Raw genomic sequence first — 27964 nt, 5'->3', positions numbered from 1 at the left:
AGGGATGAGTAAGGCTCATTTTCATCCTTTTATGCAGAGTATACTTGTAAATTCCTTTAAGAGGACCCCAACTTTATGCTACCACTTAATGAAAAAAAATCTCCTATGCATGGGTAAAAAGAATCTATAATATACATTGCTTTTATTTTATGTGCATGTAAAGGCATATACTGTTGTTCACATCATTTCACTGTTGATGTTGCTCAGGGAGCGGATGCTGCCGGATCTCATGCTCTTCCTTCGCACACTGCGTAGATAGTTCCTATACCAAATAACACTGATGACTCGAGCCTGAAACTGCTTGGAGACTATGTAGTACAGGATCACATCCAGACATGTGCTAAGGTTCATCAGGAAGGTGCACACCTTCACCAATGACAGGTAGTATTTCTCCTGCTCCTGAATCATTGTTAGTAGAAAGCAGACATGAAAGGGCACAAAGCAGACCAGAACCTGCAGGATCAGAGTCACTATGATGCGGATGGACTTCTTCTTTGCTTTCGGCTTGAGTCGAGATGTTCTTCCGCTGATTAGACTGTAGATTATGATAATATAGCACCCGATCATGATCAGTAGAGGGATCAGGAAGAAGAATATCAGGCGAGCATAGTTCAAAATTTTGTTTTGTTTGAAGTGGATGACGTCAAACAGTTTAAAACAAGTGGTAAAGTTATAATCTTTATCTGGGTCATTGTATACAAAAAGCAGAGGGGTTGTGGTTACAATGGTCATTATCCAAATCCCAAAGCATGCCGCCATTGCTTTAGAAATGTTTTTGAGTTCTTTGATGTGCTTGGGCTGCACAATGGCCATGTATCGATCAGCACTTATAAAGGCAAGAAGCCACAGCGTGACACTCGGGTAAAAGACGGTGATGGCACCCATGATCCGACAGAAGACATCCCCAAAGTCCCAGGATTGTTTGGCATAGTATATTATACGGAAAGGAACAAACAGGAGAAACATTAAATCCAGCAGTGCCACGTTCATCATGTACACCGTCACAGTTGTTCTCTTTTTTGTCGTGCAGCTGAAGACCCAAAGTGCGGTAATATTAACAAAGAGTCCGACGGGCAGCACAATGCTGTAATATACAAGTGCCGTAATTCCATATTCTTCAAACTGCCAGATATGCAGAGTAGTGGCTTGGCTTTGATTTCCATCCTCCATTATTATCTCTCACCGATAAAACTTGGCCCCTAAAGGAATAGAGAGAGAAACATGATAAGGATACCCATAGCCAGTGCAGCTGGTAATCCATTCAAAGTCAGTTACACCTATTTTATTAATATGTGCAAGATAATAAAGAGCCTAATAAAACGATTCACCACAGGGACCAGTTTGGGGGCCCCAGCATTAGAAGAGGGTGGATATGCTTTTTGGCTGATCGGAGCTAGCTCCAGTCTCTGCTTTTAGAGGTAGTCCTCTATGGATAGGACTCCGTTTCTGAGCTCTCGTCTTTCACCTGACATAGGACATACATGTAGATCCTAGGTCTGGAAGAGGTTAAGGACAAGCTAGATAACAATTATTGTGCGAATAAGAATAACTAATAAAACAGAAAAGCAAAAGACAGGTTTTCCTTTTCTGTAAGGCTACTTTCACACTAGCGTCGTACTCGGCCCGTCTCAGTGTGTCGGGCCGACGTACCGACGCTAGCGTTGTTTGCGCTGCACAACAGGTGCAGCGGATGCTGATTTTCAGCGCATCCGCTGCCCCATTGTGAGGTGAAGGGAAGGCGGGGGCGGAGTTCCGGCCGCACATGCGCGGTCAGAAAAGACGTTCTCGACGCAGCAAAAAACGTTACAAGCAACGTTTTTTGCTGCCGACAGTCCGCCACAACACGACGCAACTGTCCCATGACGGGTGCGACGTGTGTAAATGCGTCGCAATGCGTCGCTAATGTTAGTCAATGGGGAAAAACGCATCCTGCAGACAACTTTGCAGGATGCGTTTTTTCGCCAAAACTACGCATTGCGACATATTGCAAAAACGCTAGTGTGAAAGTAGCCTAACACTGTTTGGTGTAGCTCATGTTAAAGTCAAAACTAATGCCAGGTGTGATGGTGCACCTGCAAAACTGTTAAAGGCAATCTGTCAGCAGGTGTTTGCTATCCCACCTGAGTGCAGCATGATATAGCAGCAGAGACCCTGATTGCAGCTATTTATTTTTTTACTGGGCTGCTTGCTGCAGTTTTGATGAACTCACTGTTTTTCTCTGCTGCATATCTACCAGATCTCCTAATGCTGAGCTCTGTATAAACTTGTCAACACCACTGGTTGGAAACTTTCTGTGTACACTGTGCGTAGGCAGAAACCTGCCAATAATTGTTGGAGGCTGGGTTATACAGAGCTCCTGAATTTGGAGGGCTACATGGCAGCAGATTTACTAGTCCTCTAGTCATAATCTCCTGATGATAAAACAGTGGTTTTATCAAAACAGCAAGCAGCCCAGTAAGTGACACATTGCTGGAATCAGTCTTTGTCTATACAATATGTTGCTTTCAGGTTAGATGGTAACTACATGGTGGCAAATTCCCTATAAATAATCATTCTACTGTACCACCATTACTGATATTTAAGTCATTGTTGTACCTATTTCTTTGTTTAAAAAAGCTAAAAAAGGAAATATGTTGAAATCTGTAGGAAAGCCAGGTAGGACTGGGTTAAATCCTAGCACTGCAAGTTTTCATTAGATGTACCTGAGTAGCTTTAACTAAAAATCTGGACATCTGTTCATTTTGTGTCAATCTGCTGAGGATGCTGAGCAGATTGTCGTGGGTTGGAGCTAGCGAGTGACCAACAAATGTGAACTGTATCTGGAAGGAAGAAAAGAACTCTGGTGTTGGCATTCTCAGCCTGCTGAATGAACTGTTTATTTGCTGACACCTTTATGCACTGAAAGGGATGTTTTGTTTTGAATCCCTTGGAATTTTATGAAAGCGATTAAACTGCACATGTTTGGACCAAATTGCATTACCTGTGTGAACACTACCTACGTGGTCCCCGCGAGCTCCTGTCCTAACGCCACGTACCTGGCTACTCAAGCGCCATTCTAAGCGGCGGGTTCTCGCCTTTCCTCAGTGCATCTCTCCAGGATCCCAGAGACGCTTCAGGGGTTTCTTTTTATCCCGGGTCACCCAGCTCAGGCCGTTGGGCCTTTATACACACCCCACGTGTATTGCTTCCAGTTTTGTTAAAGATATTTCTGATGAAGGTCTGATGTATGGACTGAAAACGTTTACATCTTTGAACTGGATGCACAAATAAACGGAATACTTATCTTCATCTTGCGAAAAAATTGTTTCTGAGTGCCAAGTGATTTGTGATTACCTGATGTTTTGTCATATCGCACTTGAACCAAAAATACGATCATCTGCTCCTGTCCTAAAGCTGATTATGTTTGTGAGTGTGGTACATTACTTATTTCAATTTTATATTATTACATTGTTGTTATTATATTTTGTATGCAGAATATACAGATTCCGAGCTGTCTAAAGAAGTACAGAAATTTGAATTGTATGATTCAAAACGAAACCTATATATTTTACGGTCATTAATACATTTAATCAGAATGTATATGAATGGTGTTCGACCTAGATAATCTTCTTTTTTTTTTTTTTTTTGTTAGCAGGTCTTCCCAAAAACAATTCTGGTCCTCCAGAGATTCTTGTGCCATCTATCCTTCCTGGCTTATAGGAATCTCAACTCTATTAACTAAGTTCATAGAAGAAAAAGTCATCGATTTTAAATTTAGTTCTTGGAGCCAAAAGTGGAATTAAAAACAATAGTTGTTTAGAGGCGGTTTTCACAAATGAAAACTTTCAGAAGGCTGATGAGCAGACCAGCTCTCCTGAGATGACACAGAGGATGTTTTATAAGCTCCCTGATCATCGGAGATGTCATGTTGTTTTATATACTAGATACAAAAATAACTTTTTATTTTTGTTACTTTCTGCCATGTTTTTTGCATGCTTTGACTTTCTGGAAACATTTGTGTAAAGAAACGTTTTAAACTCCAAACATTTTAATTAATCTGGTCACCACTGTAGTCCATAAAAGGACCGAAATCCTGTTTCATTTAAAGGGACTTTTCTAGGATGGAAACTTCCCTTTGCATGCTAGTCAGTGTTTACTGCCGTGTGATTATACCAGTACTGCAGTTTATACTTCTCTGATGGTTAGTTCTCTAAATAATCTTTCATGAAGACGTCTTCGGCGGCATTTAAGGCCACAACCACATGTAAACCAGTTTTACTTCAAACATACTTCAGTGACTACAGACTCATCGACTAATTGCATCTTCTAAAAATAAGTGCTGGAGATTGTCCGTGCAGTCAGTCTTTTCCTGTTTGTCACTTACGCTTGGTATCTCTCAGTTTTCTCACTGCATTTGGGATCCAAAATCTGGATGTTAATTATGCCATTGGCAATGTAGTATTATTATTTATTATTATTATAGCGCCATTTATTCCATGTCTCTTTTCATGTGAGAAGATGTGTACATAATAAAAAAACAAGTACAATAATATTGAACAAAACTAGTCCGGAGGAGAGAGGACCCTGTCCGCGAGGGCACACAGTCTACAAGGGATGGGTGAGGATTCAGTAGGTGAGGGCAGAGCTCGGTATGGTGGTAACTGCAGGTCGTAGGCTCATATTCTTAATCTCATTGTGTCGGCTCACTACCTTTTCACGTCCTAATTGACCTGCCACTTACCAGTTGGATGTGGAGAAAAGTGATTCTTCACCCTGGGATCGCGAAGGCTACTATTGCTTAACATAATTCAGTTCCCAGTGATGGCAGAGAAGTAGAATGGAGGATTGAGTGCTGTCTGTGTTTTAAACTCACAATTGGCTGTTTACATACTGCGGTCAATATCGACCTCCGCTATTCCTCCTGGTTTGCCGATGGCTGCTATGGCAGCTGGAAGCTTAAAGGGCCACTGTCACCCCCCTCCAGCCGTTATAAACTAAAAGAGCCACCTTGTGCAGCAGTAATGCTGCATTCTAACAAGGTGGCTCTTTTAGTTTTAGGTTTAAGTATACCCCAAAAAACGCGATTTGATACTTAGCCATAATTGGTGTCTCTAGCCACGTAGGCTGCTCCTCCCTCCCCAGCTCGAAACGCTCCTCTGCCGTCACTCACATCTTCTTGGTCTTTCTGCGCCGCCCCCTCAGCGCTGTTTACGTTTTCAAACCGGCGCCTGCGCTGTGTAGTACTGTTCTGCGCAGACGCAGTAAGCTCTGGCCGTCTGCCGTCCAAGCCAGGCTTTCACACTGCGCCTGCGTGGGCAGTGCGGCCCCCACCTTTGGAATCCCCGCCCCGCACTGTGTTATGCATTATGCACAGTGCGGGGCTGGTATTCCTGGGCATGCGCACAGCGTGTTGCATCCTGTCAGCCCGGTCCCCCGCCTTACTGCTTCTGGATACAATATACAGATCGTGCCTCCTCCTCCTCTAGCAATCGCCGGGCAAGAAGCCACTTTGGAAACTTGCCTGCTAGGTGGTGTGTGTTGTGTCTATGTGTGTTATTTATGGGTCTTGATCTGATAATAAATTGGGGGTGATCTTTACCCACCTAGCAGGCAAGTTTCCACAGTTGCTTCTTGCCCGACGATTTGCTAGAGGAGGAGGAGGCACGATCTGTATATTGTATCCAGAAGCAGTAAGGCGGGGGACCGGGCTGACAGGATGCAACACGCTGTGCGCATGCCCAGGAATACCAGCCCCGCACTGTGCATAATGCATAACACAGTGCGGGGCGGGGATTCCAAAGGTGGGGGCCGCACTGCCCACGCAGGCGCAGTGTGAAAGCCTGGCTTGGACGGCAGACGGCCAGAGCTTACTGCATCTGCGCAGAACAGTACTACACAGCGCAGGCGCCGGTTTGAAAACGTAAACAGCGCTGAGGGGGCGGCGCAGAAAGACCAAGAAGATGTGAGTGACGGCAGAGGAGCGTTTTCGAGCTGGGGAGGGAGGAGCAGCCTACGTGGCTAGAGACACCAATTATGTCTAAGTATCAAATCGCGTTTTTTGGGGTATACTTGAACCTAAAACTAAAAGAGCCACCTTGTTAGAATGCAGCATTACTGCTGCACAAGGTGGCTCTTTTAGTTTATAACGGCTGGAGGGGGTGACAGTGGCCCTTTAAAGGGACTCTGTCAGCGCAGAATAACTGTTTAAGTGAAGTCCTGCCGCTCAGTGCACAAAGGCATGGACAATCCTTTACATCCTCCTTCCCACCTGCCGGCTTTCCCTCAATCTCCACCACCCTTTCCTCCATTGACAGCTCTGGCTTCATGGAGCCAGGGAAGGGTGGAGATAGATGGAAAACAGGGAGGTAGAAAGATGTATTTAAATGTTTAGCTTCTCTATGATGCACTGTGTGCTTGTGCTTGGTTAGAACAGTTATTCAGTGCTAACAGAGTCCCTTTAGTTTCAATAAATTTTTATTTAAGTGCTTGGTGTTAAACAATGTATAACTGTTCGGAAACGATCTCCCTCGCAGGGGAGATAACATTTTTTTTACATAAAGGAACAATGAGCACATAATACCAGACCTACACATGGGGAGACAGGACAATTAACAAGGGATCAATAACATTGAAGGAAAACAGATAGGTAATCCACGTTTTATCATAGTTTTGACATTGATAAAATAAAATTATTCATCCACGTCCGCAAAAATGACTTCATAAATCGTTTGTACGAAGTCAAGCATAAGGATTAACATAAAAGAAATAACATGAAAAACAAGAATTATTCATATATCGCGAACGAGTCAGATTCATTAGAGGCACAACTTTCTTTATTGCTCAGGCGATCCTCTACCTGAAAGTCTTAATGTCAGGGACTATCATGGAGATAGAGTGAGAGCCTGATTCAGTTGAGCATTAGGGTCCACATTTGAAAGAAGGTGTTCCATGTATCATCTCTAGTGGCTTGAATGCGCTCATATAATAAAATTGCATTCATCCTATCTCGAACTAGAGATATGGAAAGTGAAGGAGAGCTCCACTTCGTTGCTATGTGGATTTTAACAGCCAGACATAATAGACTCACCAATCTATGTAAGCCATTATAGAAACCCGGATACTTCGCCCCCAGTAAAAAAACAGAAGGGTCGAGTCTGATTGCCCTGCCGAACATATGTTCTACTATAAGTTTCACCTCTTGCCACAAATCTGATACCACTGGGCAGCTCCACCAGATATGTTTCATATCTCCTGGGGAGTTACAACCTCTGAAGCATCTATCTGAGATATTTGGGTAAATGGTATGGAGTTTTGTCGGGACATGATACGTTCTGTGAAGAACTTTAGGAGACGTTTCTACAAGAAAAGTCTGATGGCTACCCTTTGATAATGTATCACAACATCGCCGCCAGTCCTCCACAGACAAGGTAAACACTAAATCTTCCTCCCACTACAGCATATATTTTAGTTTTTTTTCCCCATGCTGGGTGTTAATAGATGAATATAGTAAAGAAATCGTTCCTCTTCCCAGGGGATCATTTAGACATCTTTGTTCAAAGCCGGAGGCATAAAAAGGAGTCTTAGGCTACTTTCACACACAGCATATTTGCTGCGTATTTTTACGCGCGCGTATTTTGCTGCTGCTTTACCTGCGTTTTTTTACGCAGGCAAAAAACGCAGCTGCTTTCACACACTGCGTTTTTTGCTGCGTTTTTTGCTGCGTTTTTTGCAGCTGCGTTTTTTTCAGCATTGTGTACTGAAAATAAAATTTGTTTGAAAAAAAAAAAAAAAGGGGAAAAAAAAAGAGTCATTGAGGTCATTTCCTGTCTTTATGACTCGGAATACAATACACACTGGAGTTAACATCATGTCGATTCTGCCAGCTGCAATGGCCTTGAGCCAAAGACGCCTCAGCAAGCGGAACAGACATCAGCTGGGGTTTACTAACCCCACTGTCACTAACCCCAGGTTACTAGGGCAGGCGTCAGTCAGACGCCCCCCCTCGTAACCCTGTACGGTAAGGGTATGTTCACACGATCCTGATTTCAATCCTTTTTTTTTCAGGACAAAAACCGCAGCTCTTGGCAGAAAACGCAGGTGCGTTTTTGGTGCGTTTTTGGTGCGTTTTTGATGCGGTTTTTGGTGCGGTTTTTAGTGCGTTTTTTTATGCAGTTTTCTCTGCAGATTGTCTGTGTTTGACACAAATAAAGCTTTAACTGCAGTGGGGGAAAAAAAAAAAGAAATGATGTCATTTCCTTGTCCAACCCTTTTCTTCTTCCATCCTCCATTTTGGGACTAAACACCAAAATGAGTGGACGTGTTTTGAATGACAGCACTCCGCAGAGTGCTGAGCGTAGGCCAGATCACAGCCCGCGGATCCAGCTCTATCCAGCTATTAAAGTCTACGTTCACATTTGCGGTCTGCGCCGCAGCGTCGGGCGCCGCATGCGTCATGCGCCCCTATATTTAACATGGGGGCGCATGGACATGCGTCGCACTTGCGTTTTGCGCCGCATGCGTCACTGCAGCGCACGCATCCGGCCGCAGAGGACGCAGCAAGTTGCATTTTTGCTGCGACCAAAATCAATCAAAAAAAGGACGCATGCGGCGCACAACGCAAATGTGAACATAGCCTAAGTGCCACGTATTTAAGTGCCACGTATTTAAGTGCCACGTATTTCTTTGCCACGTGTCACGTATTTCAGTGCCACGTATTTCAGTGCCACATATTTCAGTGCCACGTATTTCAGTGCCACGTATTTCAGTGCCACGTGCCACGTATTTCAGTGCCACGTGCCACGTATTTAAGTGCCACGTATCACGTATTTCAGTGCCACGTGCCACGTATTTCAGTGCCACGTATCACGTATTTCAGTGCCACGTGCCACGTATCAAAGTGCCACGTATCAAAGTGCCACGTGCCACATATTTCAGTGCCACGTATCAAAGTGCCACGTGCCACGTATTTCAGTGCCACGTATTTCAGTGCCACGTATTTCAGTGCCACGTATTTCAGTGCCACGTATCACGTATTTCAGTGTCACGTGCCACGTATCAAAGTGCCACGTGCCACATATTTCAGTGCCACGTATCAAAGTGCCACGTATCAAAGTGCCACGTGCCACATATTTCAGTGCCACGTGCCACGTATCAAAGTGCCACGTGCCACATATTTCAGTGCCACGTATCAAAGTGCCACGTATCAAAGTGCCACGTGCCACATATTTCAGTGCCACGTGCCACGTATCTAAGTGACACGTGCCACATATTTAAGTGACACGTGCCACATATTTAAGTGACACGTGCCACGTATTTCAGTGCCACGTATCACGTATTTCAGTGACACGTATTTAAGTGACACGTATCACGTATAAGTGCCACGTATTTAATTGCCACATATTTAAGTGCCACGTATCAAGATTTTCCATGGAGAACAGACACATCCAGAGATATGTCTGCTCTCCATGGCTGCAGCAACACACTGACAGGAGCCATAGTTCCTGTCGGTGTGTCACTGCGCATGCGCGAGCGAGTTTACCGGCGGTCATTGACCCCAGCACTCTCGCTTAACGGCAGTGCTGCGTGGGAAAGTTCAACGCAGCTGTACTGCTGTTAACCGAGACGCCGGAGTCATTGAACTCCGGAACAGTACGCGATACACTGCCAGGAGCTTCGCTCCTGGCAGTGTATCGCCGGAGAGCAGCCGATCGGCGTGGGACACTCGTTTTATGGATTCTGCGGACAGGGAGTATGAATTTGGTTTATTATTTTTGGATTTTTTCCTGGAGGATCGAGGGCTTCGCCTACAAGTGTGCTGTTGGTGAGTATATACTCTGTGTTATATGTTGTATGTACTGTACTGTGTGTCATGTATGTGTATTGTGTGTAGGTGTTTTGTGTAACTTTACAATTGTGCTAAGTCGCCGGACACAGGGACAACTCTCCCATCCTAATACCGGATGGGAGTAGTAGTCCCATACGGCGACTTAGCACAATGGTGGCACTAGCGTCGCATGGGGACACGCACGCACGCGCACACACACACACACACACACACACACACACACACACACATACCAAATCGATCAGCAGCCCCACGTTTAAGGACTCCATGCTGCTTCACTGGGGGGCGGGGGCTTCCCTCTTCCTGTCCGACGTCACGTCCGGTCCTGGGTGTCAACCCCTCCGTACAAAGACGCCGACACCCAGGACAAAGGCGCTGTGTGTGGAAGGTAATATGGGGCCCTAGGGGGATACGCAGACACGCCGCTGCGTAAAGAATTGACATGTCAATTCTTTTTACGCCGGCGTGTTTGCAGACAAAAGCGCCGCGTTTTTTTGCGGTGTGTCTGAACGGCAAAGTGAATTTCTCATTCACTTTGCCGGCAGACGAAAATGACATTGCGCATTTTTGAAAAGCGCCCGCAAAATAGCGCTCAAAAATGCCTTAGGCTACTTTCACACTATCCGCGTTATCAGGCATACATCTCAATGCGTCGTTTTGGAGAAAAACACATCCTGCAAAGTTGACCGCAGGATGTGTTTTTTCCCCATAGACATGCATTAGTGACGTATTGCAACGGATTGCCGCACCCATCGTGCGACGGATGTGTCATGTTTTGGCGGACCGTCGGCACAAAAAAAGTTCCATGTAACTTTTTTGTGCGTTGCGTCCGCCATTTTCGACCGTGCATGCGTGGCCGAAACTCCGCCCCCTCCCCGGACATTACAATGGGGCAGCGGATGCGTTGAAAAACTGCATCCGCTGCCCCCGTTGTGCATTTATTTCACAGCGTCCGTTGGTACGTCGCCCGACGGATGGCGACGGCCCCGTACCGAAGCTAGTGTGAAAGTAGCCTTATGTGGTAAAACTTGTCTAGCGAAATGGAGAATCTGGTTCAGACGTAAGGCCTCTCTGGCTGGTGGTTCATGCTTCTGAATGAATTCCTGTCTAGTAAGTATTATGTTAAATGCAGAGCAGAGGTGTTTTAGTGTAGTGATTCCTTTTAAAATCCACCAAGAAAAGTGGTGGGATTCGAGACCAGGAGAGACAGTCCCTTTAAGGCTATATGCACACGTAAGGGTTTCTTGCAGAAATTTCCTGAACAAAACCAGACATTTTCTGCATGAAATCCGCATGCGTTTTTCTCGCATTTTGTCCGTTTTTTTCCGGAGCTTCCCAATGCATTAAATGGCGTCAAAAACGCGAAAAATCCACAAAATTTGTGAACATGCTGCGTTTTTTAGCGCTATGCGTTTTTTTTTCGCGGAAAAAAACCGCATAATGTGCACAAAAATTGCAGAATGCATTAAAAAATGATGGGATGCTTATGTATGCGTTTTTTTAAGCGGTTTTTCAGCGGAAAACGGCCGAAAAAACGTGAAAAGTCCTGAACGTGTGCACATAGCCTTACAACGACTTCAGGGTCTGCCATAGATCAGTACATAACAGAGTAGTGACATGGTATATTTGGCTATGTCAGTATAAATGCTGAAGGACATGATAATGCTCTGCATTACATCAGTAGTGCAGTGTATTTTCCATGCATTCAAAGAATTGCATGGTTAAGTCCATTGTGGGACATAAAAATATTATAAAAAATATATATATTTTTGTTCCATGCTTGTTAGGGCCCATGAGCATATACGACGGTGGAATGCTATCCAATGTTTTGATGATAGCACTGGGCCCAATGTTATACTATAGGGTAGTGCCGACTAGTACTTTTTTTTATTTCATTATGATTCGAGTGCAGCCGAATTGGACCATACTCACCTATACAAGTCTATGGGTGGGTGTGAAACATCAGACTGCACTTGTTATCCAATTGCAGCCTGATATCTGTAGACTCAGACAATGGGTAAGATGGGGAAATAAAGGTCTTTATCTTATCCACATCTGTCCTCTGATCCTCATGTGAGAGAGTCGGACCACAGTAAGATGACACTCGTCTCAGTGTTTGAGATGCTTGTCATTAGCATAATTGGCCGATTCTGTAGCATGAGAGAATCTATCGCCATCTGACCACAGCCTAAAGGCCCCGTCTCACATAGCGAGATCGCTGCTGAGTCACAAGTTTTGTGACGCAACAGCGACCTCAGTAGCGATCTCGCTATGTGTGACACGTACCAGCGACCAGGCCCCTGCTGCGAGATCGCTGGTCGTGTCGGAATGGCCTGGACCTTTTTTTTGGTCGTTGAGGTCCCGCTGACATCGCTGAATCGGTGTGTGTGACACCGATCCAGCGATGTCTTCACTGGTAACCAGGGTAAACATCGGGTTACTAAGCGCAGGGCCGCGCTTAGTAACCCGATGTTTACCCTGGTTACCAGCGTAAATGTAAAAAAAAACAAACAGTACATACTCACCATCTGATGTCCGTCAGGTCCCTTGCCGTCTGCTTCCTGCTCTGACTGAGATCCGGCCGTACAGTGAGAGCACAGCACAGCGGTGACGTCACCGCTGCGCTCTGCTCTCACTGTACGGCGGCTCAGTCAGAGCAGGAAGCAGACAGCAAGGGACCTGACGGACATCAGATGGTGAGTATGTACTGTTTGTTTTTTTTGGTAACCAGGGTAAACATCGGGTTACTAAGCGCGGCCCTGCGCTTAGTAACCCGATGTTTACCCTGGTTACCCGGGTGCTGCAGGGGGACTTCGGCATCGTTGAAGACAGTTTCAACGATGCCGAAGTCGTTCCCCTGATCGTTGGTCGCTGGAGAGCTGTCTGTGTGACAGCTCCCCAGCGACCACACAGCGACTTACCAACGATCACAGCCAGGTCGTATCGCTGGTCGTGATCGTTGGTAAATCGCTATGTGTGCCGGGGCCTTAAGAAGTACTTTCCTCCACCACAGTGAGGGTATGTTTCCACGTTCAGAAAACGCTGCGTGTTTGACGCTGTGCAGAGCCGCAGTGTCAAACACGCAGCGTCCAGGTGTTACAGCATAGTGGAGGAGATTTTATCAAATCCCGTCTCCACTATGCGTGGTAACACTCACCCGGCGGCCCTGCGATTCCGGACATGCGGCGCGTCTTTTAAGATCGCAGCATGTCGGTCTACCTTGCGGCGCCGCTGCGCCGCCGCAAGGTAAATCACAGGGCCCTATGTGTGGGGTGCGATGATGCCGGATGTGTGCAATGAACACATCCGGCATCATCGCGTCACAGAAGGGGGCGGGGCTTAGGGCGGAGCGGGTTCGCCGCTCCGTCCAAACCGCCGGCCATCCTGAAGGTGGACACATACCCTAACAGCCTGTTTCTCCTCTCCTTAACCCCTTAACGACCGCCGATACGCCTTTTAACGGCGGCAGTTAAGGGTACTTAAACCACAGCGCCGTTAATTAACGGCGCTGGGGAAAAAGTGAATAGCGCCCCCCAGAGTCGGATTTTCTCTGGGGTCTCGGTTACCGGGGGTAGCCGAGACCCCAGAGAACATGATTCGGGGTTTTTTTACCGACCCCGAGTTGCGATCGCCGGTAATTAACCGTTTACCGGCGGTCGCAAAAAAACGCGATTTGCCATTTATTTTCTCTGTCCTCCGATGTGATCGCACATCAGAGGACAGAGAAATGGGGTCCCCGATCGCCCCCGATACTCGCCTGTCTCCCCCGGTGCTCCTCGTGGCTCCCGATGGGCGCCGCCATCTTCCGGCCAAAAAATGGCAGGCACATGCTCAGTGCGCCCGCCGGCCGGCACCCGGGAGATCTTTGGGGTCTCGGCTGCCGGGGGTAGCCGAGACCCCAAATAACATGATCGGGGTCGCCTGTTTTGCGATCGCCGGTAATTAACTGTTTACCGGCGACCACAAAAAAAAAAAAAGCGATGTGTAATTCTCTGTCCTCTGATGTGATCGCCCATCAGAGGACAGAGAAATAGGGGGATTCGGGGACCCTATCATACTTACCGGTGTCCCTGGGTCCTCCTGTGTCCTCTCCTGGCCGCCGGCTCCTTCCTTCGGTAAGAAAATGGCGGGCGCATGCGCAGTGCACCCGCCATGATCTGCCGGCCGGCAGCTAGAGGAGTTGGGGCTAAATTTAGGGTTAGGGCTAGGGTTAGGGTTGGGGCTAAATTTAGGGTTGGGGCTAAATTTAGGGTTAGGGTTGGGGCTAAATTTAGGGTTAGGGTTGGGGCTAAAGTTAGGGCTAGGGTTGGGGCTAAAGTTAGGACTAGGGTTGCGGCTAAAGTTAGGGTTAGAGTTGGGATTAGGGTTTGGATTGGGATTAGGGTTAAGGTTAGGGTTGGGATTAGGGGTGTATTGGGATTAAGGTTAGGTTTGAGGTTAGGGTTGAGATTAGGATTAGGGGTGTGTTGGATTTAGGGTTCTGATTAGGGTTATGGTTGTTTTGGGGTTAGCGTTGTGATTATCGTTAGGGTTGTGATTAGGATTATGGATCGGGTTGGCGTTAGGGGTGTTTTGGGGTTAGGGTTGGAGTTAGATTTGGGGGGTTTCCACTGTTTAGGTACATCAGGGGGTCTCTAAACGCCACAGCCAATTTTGCGCTCAAAAAGTCAAATGGTGCTCCCTCCCTTTCGAGCTCTGCCGTGCACCCAAACAGTGGTTTACCCCCACATATGGGGCATCAGCGTACTCGGGACAAATTGGAGAACAACTTTTAGGGTCCAATTTCTCCTGTTACCCTTGTGAAAATAAAAACGTGGGGGCTAAAAAATCTTTTTTGTGGAAAAAAAAATATTTTTTATTTTCACAACTCTGCATTATAAACTTCTGTGAAGCATTTGGGCTTTCAAAGTTCCCACAACACATCTAGATAAGTTCCTTGGTGGGTCTAGTTTCCAAAATGGGGTCACTTGTGGGGGGTTTCTACTGTTTAGTTACATCGGGGGCTCTGCAAACGCAACATCATGCCCGCAGACCATTCTATCAAAGTCTGCTTTCCAGAACGGCGCTCCTTCCCTTCCGAGCTCTGCCGTGCACCCAAACAGTGGTCCCCCCCCACACATGGGGTATCAGTGTACTCAGGACAAATTGGACAACAACTTTTGGGGTCCAATTTCTCTTGTACCCTTGTGAAAATAAAAACTTGGGGGTAAAAAATCTTTTTTGTGGAAAAAAATTTTTTTTTTTATTTTCACGACTCTGCATTATAAACTTCTGTGAAGCACTTGGGCATTCAAAGTTCTCACCACACATCTAGATAAGTTCCTTGGGGGGTCTAGTTTCCAAAATGGGGTCACTTGTGTGGGGTTTCTACTGTTTAGGTACATCAGGGGCTCTGCAAACGCAACATAATGCCCGCAGACCATTCTATCAAAGTCTGCTTTCCAAAACGGCGCTCCTTCCCTTCCGAGCTCTGCCATGCGCCCAAACAGTGGTTTACCCCCACATATGGGGTATCAGCCTACTCAGCATAAATTGCACAATACATTTTGGGGTCCAATTTCTCCTGTTACCCTTGTGAAAGTAAAAATTTGGGGGTTAAAAATCTTTTTTGTGGAAAAAATATGATATTTTTTTTATTTTCATGGCTCTACATTATAAACTTCTGTGAAGCAGTTGGGGGTTCATAGTGCTCACCACACATCTAGATAAGCTCTTTGGGGGGAGTCTTTTTTCCAAAATGGGGTCTTTTGTTGGGGGTTTCTACTGTTTAGGTACATCAGGAGCTCTGCAAATGCAACTTGATGCCCGCAGACCATCCCATCAAAGTCTGCATTCCAAGCGGCGCTCCATCCCTTCCGAGCCCCGATGGGTGCCCAAACAGTGCCCCCCCACATATGGGGTATCAGCGTACTCAGGACAAACTGGTCAACAGATTTTGGGGTCCAATGTCTCCTGTTACCCTTGAGAAAATAAAAAATTGCAGGCTAAAAAATCATTTTTGAGGAAAAAAAAAAGGATTTTTTATTTTCACGGCTCTACTTTATAAATTTCTGTGAAGCACTTGGGGGTTTAAAGTGCTCACCACACATCTAGATAAGTTCCTTAAGGGGTCTAGTTTCCAAAATGGGGTCACTTGTGGGGGGTTTCCACTGTTTAGGCACATCAGGGGCTCTCCAAACGCGACATGGCATCCGATCTCAATTCCAGCCAATTCTACATTGAAAAAGTAAAACGGCACTCCTTCTCTTGCAAGCTCTGCAGTGCGCCCAAACAGTGGTTTACCCCCACATATGGGGTATCGATGTACTCAGGAGAAATTGCACAACAACTTTTGTGGTCTCATTTCTCCTGTTACCCTTGTGAAAATAAGAATTTGTGTGCGAAAAGATCATTTTTGTGTAAACAAATGCGATTTTTTATTTTCACGGCTCTACTTTATAAACTTCTGTGAAGCACTTGGGGGCTCAAAGTGCTCACCACACATCTAGATAAGTTCCTTAAGGAGTCTAGTTTCCAAAATGGTGTCACTTGTGGGGGGTTTCCACTGTTTAGGCACATCAGGGGCTCTCTAAACGTGACATGGCGTCCCATCTCAATTACAGCCAATTCTGCATTGAAAAAGTCAAACGGCGCTCCTTCTCTTCCAAGCTCTGCGGTGCGCCCAAACAGTGGTTTACCCCCACATATGGGGTATCGGCGTATTCAGGAGAAATTGCACAACAACATTTATGGTTATATTTCTGTTTTTGCACTTGTGAAAATAAAAAAAATGGTTCTGAAGTAAAATGTTTGCAAAAAAAAGTTAAATGTTCATTTTTGCCTTCCACATTGTTTCAGTTCCTGTGAAGCATGTAAAGGGTTAATAAACTTCTTGAATGTGGTTTAGAGCACCTTGAGGGGTGCAGTTTTTAGAATGGTGTCACACTTGGTTATTTTCTACCATATAGACCCCTCAAAATGACTTCAAATGTGATGTGGTCCCTAAAAAAAAAATGGTGGTGTAAAAATGAGAAATTGCTGGTCAACTTTTAACCCTTATAACTCCCTAACAACAAAAAAAAATTTGTTTCCAAAATTGTGCTGATGAAAGTAGACATGTGGGAAATGTTATTCATTAACTATTTTTGTGACATGTCTCTCTCTGATTTAAGGGCATAAAATACAAATTTTGAAAATTGCAAAATTTTAAAAATTTTCGCCATATTTCTGTTTTTTTCATAAATAATCGCCAGTAATATCGAAGAAATGTTACCACTAACATGAAGTACAATATGTCACGAAAAAACAAACTCAGAATCGGCAGGATCCGTTGAAGCGTTCCAGAGTTATAACCTCATAAACTGACTGGTCAGAATTGTAAAAATTGGCTCGGTCATTAAGTACCAAATTGGCTCTGTCACTAAGGGGTTAAACACTATGGAATGAACATAAGAAGAAGCCATTCTCTCCGTGATGATTTCTAGCACTCCTGTCTCCTGCTGAATTCCCTTAGCTCTGCTCACTGAGACATGTGCATGTCTTTTACTGTGTGGAGCAGGTGTACTGGAGAGGGGACGTAACCCACCGACGTAGTCCTGTTCAGCCTGTACTGAGCTGAGTATGGGTAGAACATAGCAACACACATCTACTGGTGTGAAAGACAGGGAAATGAGCAGCATCAGAGGCAGAACTAGGTAATCTAATATATAAAGCTGAATGTGTGTGTGTGTCCGGGATTGGCATCTGCACCGTTGCAGCTACAGCCACAAAATTTTGCACAGTCACACGTCTGGACCCTGAGAGCGTCATAGGCTATGTTGTGAGGTGAAATTTTAACCCCTCGCGTTCCAATTCACCAAACAATTTTGCCCTTTTCTACATAATGGGGAAAAAGTGAAAGGAAAAGTGTTGGAGGCAAATTGACAGCTGACAGATGTGAACAAGGGGGACTTAAAGAATGAGAGTGATGGCGCCAAAGAGTATATACCGTACAGTTGCTAAGGTGGGGCCCCGACATGGGATACTCACCACACACGGGGATATGAACACACACACAAAATGCGCCACACTACCACGTGCTTGAACACATATATCACCCTCAGCACACATTTCACCACACATACACCAACCTCGCCACATAAAAGTCAAAACACAAAAGTCGCCACTCAAAACTCGCCACACGCAAAACTCGACACATGTGCAAAACTCACCTCATGGAAAACTCGCCACACGCAAAACTTGCACACGTGGAAAAATTGCCACATGCACAAAAGTTGCAACACATGCAAAAGTTGCCTCACACAAAACTTGCACATACTCAAAACGCACCACACACAAAACTCGCCACGCACAAAACTTGCTGCACACAACTTGCTACACTAACCTGTCACATGCAACTCGACACAAAAAAAGTTGCTACACGCATGTCGCCACACAAAACTCATCTCACAAAAGTCGCTACATGCATGTCGCCACACGACACTCAACACACACAAGGATATGACACACAGGTATATACTATATACAGGAGGATATGACACACAGGTATATACAATATACAGGAGGAGATGACACACCGGTATATACTATATACAGGAGGAGATGACACACACATATATACTATATACAGGGGAGATGACACAGGTATATACTATATACAGGAGGAGATGACACACAGGTATATACTATATACAGGGGAGATGACACACATATATACTATATACAGGAGGAGATGACATACAGGTATATACTATATACAGAAGGAGATGACACACACATATATACTATATACAGGGGAGATGACACACAGGTATAGACTATATACAGGAGGAGATGACACACAGGTATATACTATATACAGGGGAGATGACACACAGGTATATACTATATACAGGGGAGATGACACACATATACTATATACAGGAGGAGATGACACACAGGTATATACTATATACAGGGGAGATGACACACACATATATACTATATACAGGGGAGATGACACAGGTATATGCTGTATACAGGAGGAGATGACACACAGGTATATACTATATACAGGAGGAGATGACACACAGGTATATACTATATACAGGGGAGATGACACAAAGGTATATACTATATACAGGGGAGATGACACACATATACTATATACAGGAGGAGATGACACACAGGTATATACTATATACAGGGGAGATGACACACACACATATATACTATATACAGGGGAGATGACACACAGGTATATACTATATACAGGAGGAGATGACACACAGGTATATACTATATACAGGAGGAGAAGACATACAGATATATACTATATACAGGAGCAGATGACACACAGGCATATACTATATACAGGAGGAGATGACACACAGGTATATACTATATACAGGAGGAGATGACACACAGGTATATATTATATACAGGAGCAGATGACACACAGGTATATACTATATACAGGAGTATATGACACACGTGTATATACTATATACAGGAGGAGATGACACGTGTATATACTATATACAGGAGGAGATGACATACAAGTATATACTATATAAAAGAGGAGATGACACATAGGTATATAGAGGAGGAGATGACATACAGCAGGTATATACTATATACAGGAGATGACATGCAGGTATATACTATATACAGGAGATGACATACAGGTATATACTATATATAGGAGGAGATGACATATACAGGTATATAGTATATACAGAAGAGATGACATACAGGTATATACTATATACAGGAGGAGATGACACATAGGTATATACAATATACAGGAGGAGATGACATACAGCAGGTATATACTATTTACAGGGGAGATGACATACAGGTTTATACTACATACAGGAGATGACATACAGGTGTATACTATATATAAGGGAGATGACAAACATGTATATATTGAGGGGAAAATGAGAGGTGTGAGGTGAAAATGAAAAGGTGTGAGTGCAAAATGAGAGGAGTGAGGGAAAATAGTGGAGTGATCGGAAAATGACAGATGTGAGGTCGAAATGACAAGTGTTAGGGGGAATGAGAGGAGTGAGGGGGAAAATGAGAGGAGTGGGGGGGGGAAATGAGAGGTGTAAGGGAGAAAATGAGAGATGTGAGGGGGAAAATGAGAGGCATGATGGGAAAATAAGAGAAGCTCACTTCTCTTGCTATAACTAACCACAGATATTTACTATGCCCAGGCAACGCCGGGCTCTTCAGCTAGTATGTTATAAAGTACTGTAGTCTGGTTTATGTAAGTAAAATCTAAATGACAGTTATTCTAAGTGTTTACTAAGAAACTAACACCCAAAAAAGTCACAGATCTTGTGTCAGCCCATCCATAACACCTGATATGTAACAATAAAAATGTCATGATTTATCCAGCCTGGTAATTGCAAACAAATACATTAGAATTGCCATTTCCGTTCATTTTGCCTAACGTAAAATGAAATAAAAAAACCATCATAAAGATCTATATAGCCAAAACGGGACCTATAAAATGAAAGCTAAAAGCAAACCCTCATAAAGCCATGGTCTCCGAAAAAGGAAACATTTATGGATCTCCGAGTATGATGCAAAAAAATGATGTGCAAAAGAAGAAAAATATAAAAACATGTATAAATTGTAAATCACTGCCATCATGTTGACCTTTACTATCATACTATATTATCTTTATCCTGTAAGGAGAACACTAGAAATGAATGGAAAATTCCAGTTTTGTGTACATTCCCCTATAAAAAAAAAAATATATAAAAACTAACAAACTTAATGTGGTGTTCTCATTATCATATTGTCCTACAGTGAAAAGTGGCATTTACATTATTCTAATATTATTAATTATTTGTTGCATTTTTTTATGCGTTTTTGCCGCAGTGGAAACTCTTAAAAACGCATTCTTATGCAATCCTATGGGATTCCGCAGTTGCTGTGCCCATGCTGCGAATTTTCCCGCTGTGGAATCGCATAGCGGTAAAATCCGCAGCATGTTCATTATTTCTGTGGAATTGCGGCAATTGCGACTCCATAGGATTGCATTAAAATGCTCACTTTACGCACGAGGCTATGCCCACCATGCGTAAAGTCAGCGCTTCATGTGCGGATGGTACCCGGGTCTGGAGGAGAGGAGACTCTCCTTCAGGCTCTGGGTGCAATATTCCTGTAAAAAAAAGGAACTAAAATAAAAAATATGGATATACTTACCTTCTGACGGCCCCCGGAGTCCTCCCGCCTCTCAGTGGTGCACGCGGTGGCTTCCGTTCCCAGGGATGCATTGTGCGAATCACCTGAGATGACGTCGCGGTCACACGACCGTAACATCACAAAGGTCCTTCACGCAAAGCATCCCTGGGAACGGAACGTAGCGGGAGCGCCGCTGAGGAGATCGGGGGCCGTCGGAAGGTGAGAATATGACGATTTTTTATTTTTTTTAATTATTTTTAACATTCTATCTTTTACTATTGATGCTGCATAGGCAGCATCAGTAGTAAAAAGTTGGTCACACTTGTCAAGCACTATCGTTGACAAGTGTGACCAACCTGTCAATCACTTTTCCAAGCGATGCTTCAAATCGCTTGGAAAACGCAAGTATTCTGCAAACTAAAAACGCTTGCAAAACGCTTGTGTTTTGCGGGAAAACGCATGCGAATTCCGCATGCATTTTACCCGCGGCAGGGAGTTGCGGAAATACTGCGGACATTTCCGCAGCATTTCTGCAACGTGGGCACATAGCCTAAATGGCAAGTGGTGTTAAAAAATAAATAAATAAATGGTGTTCTTTTGTTCATTCCGCCTCCCAAAAAGTGTAATTACAAGTGATTGAAATGTCATACAGTGCCTTTAAAAAGTACTCATACTCAGCAAACTTTTCCATGTTTTTGTCATGTTATACCCACAAACTTAAGGAAGCATTTCCATCAAAGTTTTTATCCTCTTAATATGTTGCAATCCTCATATTATATAGCGCTGTGTACTTACAAATACTCATTTTACCCTTCTACATAGTTAATTCTTCTTTTCTCTCCTCTATGTAGCGTCAGGAAGTCTCTTTTCCCTGCATTTACCATTCCCTTCTTCACTTACTGACTCAACTGTTCTGCTCCTCCCCCTGCCAGGGACTTTTGTAGTGACTGATAAGTCATACAGGACAATTGATCACCTGTTTCTACATAGAACTGAGGGTACCGTCACACAGTGGCACTTTTGTCGCTACGACGGTACGATCCGTGACGTTCCAGCGATATCCATACGATATCGCTGTGTCTGACACGCAGCAGCGATCAGGGACCCTGCTGAGAATCGTACGTCGTAGCAGATCGTTTGGAACTTTCTTTCGTCGCTGGATCTCCCGCTGTCATCGCTGGATCGTTGTGTGTGACAGCGATCCAGCGATGCGTTCGCTTGTAACCAGGGTAAACATCGGGTTACTAAGCACAGGGCCGCGCTTAGTAACCCGATGTTTACCGTGGTTACCAGCGTAGAAGTAAAAAAAAAACAAACTGTACATACTCACATTCCGGTGTCTGTCTCCCGGCGTTCTGCTGACGTCACCTCTGTGCTTTCCGGCTTGCACAGACACAGTGGAGAGAAGCAGAACGCCGGGGGACAGACACCGGAATGTGAGTATGTACGTTTTTTTTTTTTTTTTACTTTTACGCTGGTAACCACGGTTAACATCGGGTTACTAAGCGCGGCCCTGCGCTTAGTAACCCGATGTTTACCCTGGTTACCCGGGGCCTTCGGCATCGTTGGTCGCTGGAGAGCTGACTGTGTGACAGCTCCCCAGCGACCACACAACCACTTACCAACGATCACGGCCAGGTCGTATCGCTGGTCGTGATCGTTGGTAAATCGTTATGTGAGACGGTACCCTTAGAAGAATTTAGCCACTCAGTTTTTAATCACCTGATGTCATAGATCTAATGATTGTCAAAATAATTAGCAATAGAAGGGAAATGAGCAATTGTAAGTACACAATGCCATATAATATGATGACTTTAGTATATTAAGAGGATAAAAATTTGGATGGGAGGAGTGCTTCTTTAAGTGTATTTTATTAGAATTTTATGTTATACATCCTTACAAAGTAGCAAGTATTTGTAAAGTGTAAAGGAAATGATACATGATTTTCAAATTATTTTAAAAATATAAATCTGAAAATTGTGATGTTCATTTGTATTCAGCCCCCTGTAGTCTGATGCCCCTACATGAAATCCTGAGTGACGAATTGCCTCAAGAAGTCGCATCTACTATATAATTGTCTAAGGGTCACTTTCGTCTTTCTGTCTGTCTGTCCTTCTGTCTGTCACGGATATTCATTGGTCGCGGCCTCTGTCTGTCATGGAATCCAAGTCTCTGATTGGTCGTGGCAAAACAGCCACGACCAATCAGCGATGGCCACAGTCCGGCGGAAAAATGGCCGCTCCTTCCTCCCCGCAGTCAGTGCCCTCTCCGTACTCCCCTCCAGTCTACCCTCACACAGGGTTAATGGCAGCGGTAACGGACCGCGTTATGCCACGGTGTAATGCACTCCGTTACCGTTGCTATTAACCCTGTGTGACCAACTTTTTACTATTCATGCTGCCTATGCAGCATGAATAGTAAAACGATGTAATGTTAAAAATAATAAAAAAAATAAAAAATCGTTATATACTCACCGTCCGTCGGCCCCCGGATCGACAACAGGCCTTTCCCGCTCGCGACGCTCCGGTAACCGGTCCATGCTGCGATCTCGCGAGATGATGACGTAACGGTCTTGCGAGACCGCTACGTCATCATCTCGCGAGACCGTAATGCACTCTTGGGACCGGAGCGCACGAGCAGCGTCGGTAACCGCTTCGCTTGGATCCGGGGGCTCCGGAAGGTGAGTATATAACTATTTTTTATTTTATTTATTTTTTTTTAACAGGGATATGATGCCCACATTGCTATATACTATGTGGGCTGTGCAACATACTACATGGGCTGGGCAATATACAACGTTGGCTGTGCAACATACTACGTGGGCTGGGCAATATACTACGTGGGCTGTGCAACATACTACATGGGCTGAGCAATATACAACGTGGGCTGGGCAATATACTACGTGGGCTGCGCAATATGCAACGTGGGCTGCGCAATATGCAACATGGGCTGCGCAATATGCAACGTGGGCTGCGCAATATGCAACGTGGGCTGCGCAATATGCAACGTGGGCTGCGCAATGTACTGCGTTGGCTGCGCAATGTACTGCGTGGGCTGCGCAATGTACTGCGTGGGCTGCGCAATGTACTGCTTGGGCTGCGCAATGTACTGCGTGGGCTGCGCAATGTACTGCGTGGGCTGTGCTATACACTACGCATACATATTCTAGAATACCCGATGCGTTAGAATCGGGCCACCATCTAGTAATTAGTATATTGAGTCCTCTTGTGTTATTATTCTGAGTGGCAGTACAGCTGTTCTGTGAAGTCCTCAGAGGTTTGTTTGAAAACATTAGGGATCAAACAGTCAGGGATAAAGTTGTGAAGAAGGGTAAAGCAGGGTTAGGGCATCACAAAAAATTACCCAAGCTCTGAACATCTCACGTAGGACTGATTAAAAAATGGAAGGAGTATGGCACAATTGCCAACATACCAAGACATGGCCATTCATCTAAACTTACATCCCAAGCAAGGAGTTCACTAATTAGGGACGCAACCGAGAGGCCTTTGGTCACTATGGAGAAGCTGCAGAGATCCATAACTCTGGTGGGAGAATCTGTACACAGGGCAACTATCACTAGTATGCTCCACAAATCTGACAAGATGAAAGTCATTTTTTTTAAGGAAAGCCAAAAAATGTGCAAAAAGCTATGTAGAGTCCACAGCTGTAGAAGAATGTGCTCTGCTTAGATAAAACTAAAGTAGAACTTTTTGGGCTAAATGCAAAACGCTATGTGTGGCTGAAAACGAACACTGCATTTCACCCTGAAAACACCATCCCCATCGTCAAACTTGGTGCCAGCATCATGCTGCGGGGATGCTTTTCTTCATCAGGCACCGGGAAGCTGGTCAAGAGTTGATGGGAAGATGGATGTAGCTTAAATACAGGGCAATGCTGGAAAAAACCTGTTAGAGCCTGCAAAAGACTTGAGACTGGTTCACCTTCCAGTAGCACAATGACCCTAAACATAATGCCAGAGCTACAACGGAGTAGTTTAGATCAGAGGTCCCAACCTTTCTGACTTTGAGGGCCATATTCAGCTCTGAGTGAGGGTCGCGAGCCACATCCAACTCCTGCCCCACTCACAGTAGTGACACTCTGAGCCCCTACTACTGGTATAATGACAGCCAAAGCTTTTGTTCTGAAATCACACCAAGGTAGTATGCCAAGGTCCAGGGTTTCTCACAAAAGTCACCATCTAGAGATCTACTCTTAATAGCTGTTTGCTAGACCTGGTTGTAGTGTAGCTGTTTGCTACACTTGGTCCTAGTGCACCAAGCTGGCAGACGGGCTCGCGATACATGTGTGGCTCTCGAGCGAGCTTCAGGTTGGGGGCCCCTGGTTTAGATCAAAACATATTCATTAGTGATGAACGAACGTGCATGAATAGCGTGTTACCCAAGCATGCTCGGATGTTATTTGAGTATTTTAAGCATTCTCGGAAAATTTGTTTGAGTCCCTGCAGCTGCATGATTGCCACTGTTAGCCGCGACACATGTAGGGATTGCCTGTTTGTTAGGCAATCCTCGCATGTGTTGAGGCTGTCTAAAAGTCGCAAAACAGGGACTCAAGCATAATTTCCGAGTTCTCCCATGATACTCGGATAACACCGGATAATTTACAGCAGTAATTGCAATGAAAGGGGTCCCCATAATTGACTGGAGGGGGATGAATATAAATGCACATCACAATTTGATTTATATTTTTAAAATGATTAAAAAAAAGTGTCATTTACACTTCACGAATTCTTGCTACTTAGTGTCGGTATATCACATAAAATCCCAATAAAATTTAAGCTTGTGGGTGTAATGTTAAAAAATGTGGAAAAGTTTATGGGGTATGAATACTTTTTCAAGGCACTTTGTGTACCCCACAATGGGATCCATGGCGACAGTACTCTGTCATGCAAAAAGTAAACCATGATGCAGCTTATTTCCTGGAAAAATGGCAAACTAATGAGTCTCCGAATATGGCCACATAAAAACAAATGATTTTTTATTTCAAACAGTATTCATTCTATAAAAGTCATAAAACATAAGTAAAATTGAATACATTTTGTAAATGTGGAAATATAAAAAACAAAAAATTAAAAATGTCAAAAAACATCAGAATTGGATTTTGTTTTATTTTTTTTTCTCCATAAAGGATTAACAAAAGTTAGGTATTAGGTTGTTTTTAGACCCAAATAGTACCAATGATGCAAAAAGCAAACTGTGATTTATTCACCATCTCAGGTTCACCACTGGGTCTCCGCTGCTCTTGGGGTGAACAGTTATTTTTCGCACTTGTGTTCTCAGTCTGGAGAGGGGAATAAGTCTACATAACCCTTTTATCTGCGAAGCAGAGTTCCTGTTTGGAAATAATTTCAACATTAAGGGGGTCTTCCTTTTCCAGAGTGTAATTTCATATTGTTAGGATACGCTATTACATTCTGATCAGCTAGCAACTGACTGCTGTGACCCTTACAAATCCTAATAATGAAACCGTAGTCCTGCGGTACTTTGCCTAGACAAGGAGCCAGGAGCATTTAGTATTGGTACACCATATTTCCAGAGATTCGTGGTATGCATTTTGGGGTGCAAAACCTAAAACCGCTTATTTTGAATCATGTATTTTGCGCCATTATACAGCACCATGGACTCAATGGTGCTGTAAAATAACAACAATAATAATTTGAGGGGCAAAACAAATGTTTGCACTTCTATCCCACCCTGCTACTCTTACTGAATTTAATTGAAACACATATGGATCGAGATGCCAGTGACCTCATCCCCTCATTCATGGCACTCTTGAGCTACAATCCCCAACATTACTTGTTTTTAAATCAACTAAACTCATAAAACTTTAAGGGTATCACTTTGGGTGAAGGCTCAGCTCTTAGTCACTGATGGAAATGTAGTATTATTATTATTATTAAATTATTATTAATTAAATTATTAAATGTATGGGCATATATTTAAAGGGAACCTGTTATTGGATGCATGGGACCTGAACTACTGGCAGCATAAATCATATACAGGCTGTTGCAGCCTTGTATACATTATTTGGAAATGCTGTGTCATTTCAGAGAAAACATACTTTAATAAGCCATCCTGGGATGAGGTGACTAGGATGGGTAGTCCAGGGCGGATCACCTGTGCATAAGAGAGACCTTTCAGTCTAGAGGAGTAGGGTAAGGAGAAGTCTTGGATTAGTCATCCAAGTTCCAAACCGACTTCTTTTGTTGTCTTTGAAACACCATAGTGGAGACATTTTGATTCATGCTGCTCGTGGCTTGGGCAGCATGAATCGGTTTCCGTATGATAATATACCTGTATACTTTTCATTAGTGACTAAGAGTACTAATACACCTAGAAATGGCTGATGGTTTTGTCGTTCTGGTGGCCATAACCATTGATGCAAGAAGTGACAATGGTGGATCTGTAGGCTCATGCAGCCTATGTCCTTTGTTGCAAAGCAAACAGCATAGGCTATATGTTATTTAGTGGAAAGCACCATATCTCTGTGGTCTTTACACCAATCAGAAGATGCTAAACCCTGTGATTTTTGAGCCAAAAGCTCCAGAAACGCTCCATACAAAGCCACGTTGGCTTTTCTATACATACAGATATGTGTAAGGTGACTGTATGATCCGTTTAAGGATTCAGCTATGGAGTCTAGGACAGCTGAACAATTTTTGTGCTGAACCAGTTTAAAATTTCCATTCAATAATTACAGGAGAAAGGGTTAAGAATTCAGTAACTGCAATCTGTTCCCTATTAGCTTGCATTTCTAAAAAGACTGGCCATTTGCACTTACCCATCAGTTCATAGTAACTCTAGTGCTCCATGTTCTCTCTGCAGATGCTCTTGAGAATGCGACTTCCTCTTTCTGACTACTGTAAGGTACTTGTCTTCAGGAAATGAAAGCAAAGTGTGAATCAGATGTGAAGTTGTCTAAAACACTGTGCAGAAAAGTATCCTCCCCCCAAGGAATCAGCCTCTT

At 44.2% G+C, this 27964-nt stretch overlaps 2 protein-coding genes across 4 annotated transcripts in view; one reads left to right on the top strand and one right to left on the bottom strand.

Annotated features, from left to right (window-relative positions):
* Nucleotides 1-27964, top strand: part of UBAC2 (UBA domain containing 2) — a 249802-nt gene that overhangs the window by 29400 nt on the left and 192438 nt on the right. The gene's annotated exons all lie outside the window — the stretch shown is intronic.
* On the bottom strand, nt 126-27893 carry GPR18 (G protein-coupled receptor 18). Its single transcript, XM_077297119.1, has 2 exons — nt 27779-27893; nt 126-1199 (listed from the first exon to the last, which is right to left on the bottom strand). Exon 2 carries the CDS (start codon nt 1168-1170, stop codon nt 178-180), a length of 993 nt encoding a protein of 330 aa, XP_077153234.1. The 5' UTR covers nt 1171-1199; nt 27779-27893; the 3' UTR covers nt 126-177.

Source organism: Ranitomeya variabilis, chromosome 3, assembly GCF_051348905.1.
Source record: "Ranitomeya variabilis isolate aRanVar5 chromosome 3, aRanVar5.hap1, whole genome shotgun sequence".
In the NCBI taxonomy this organism is placed as follows: Eukaryota; Metazoa; Chordata; class Amphibia; order Anura; family Dendrobatidae; genus Ranitomeya; species Ranitomeya variabilis.
Note: the sequence above shows the minus strand (reverse complement) of the source record. Positions and strands in the feature narration are given on the sequence as shown.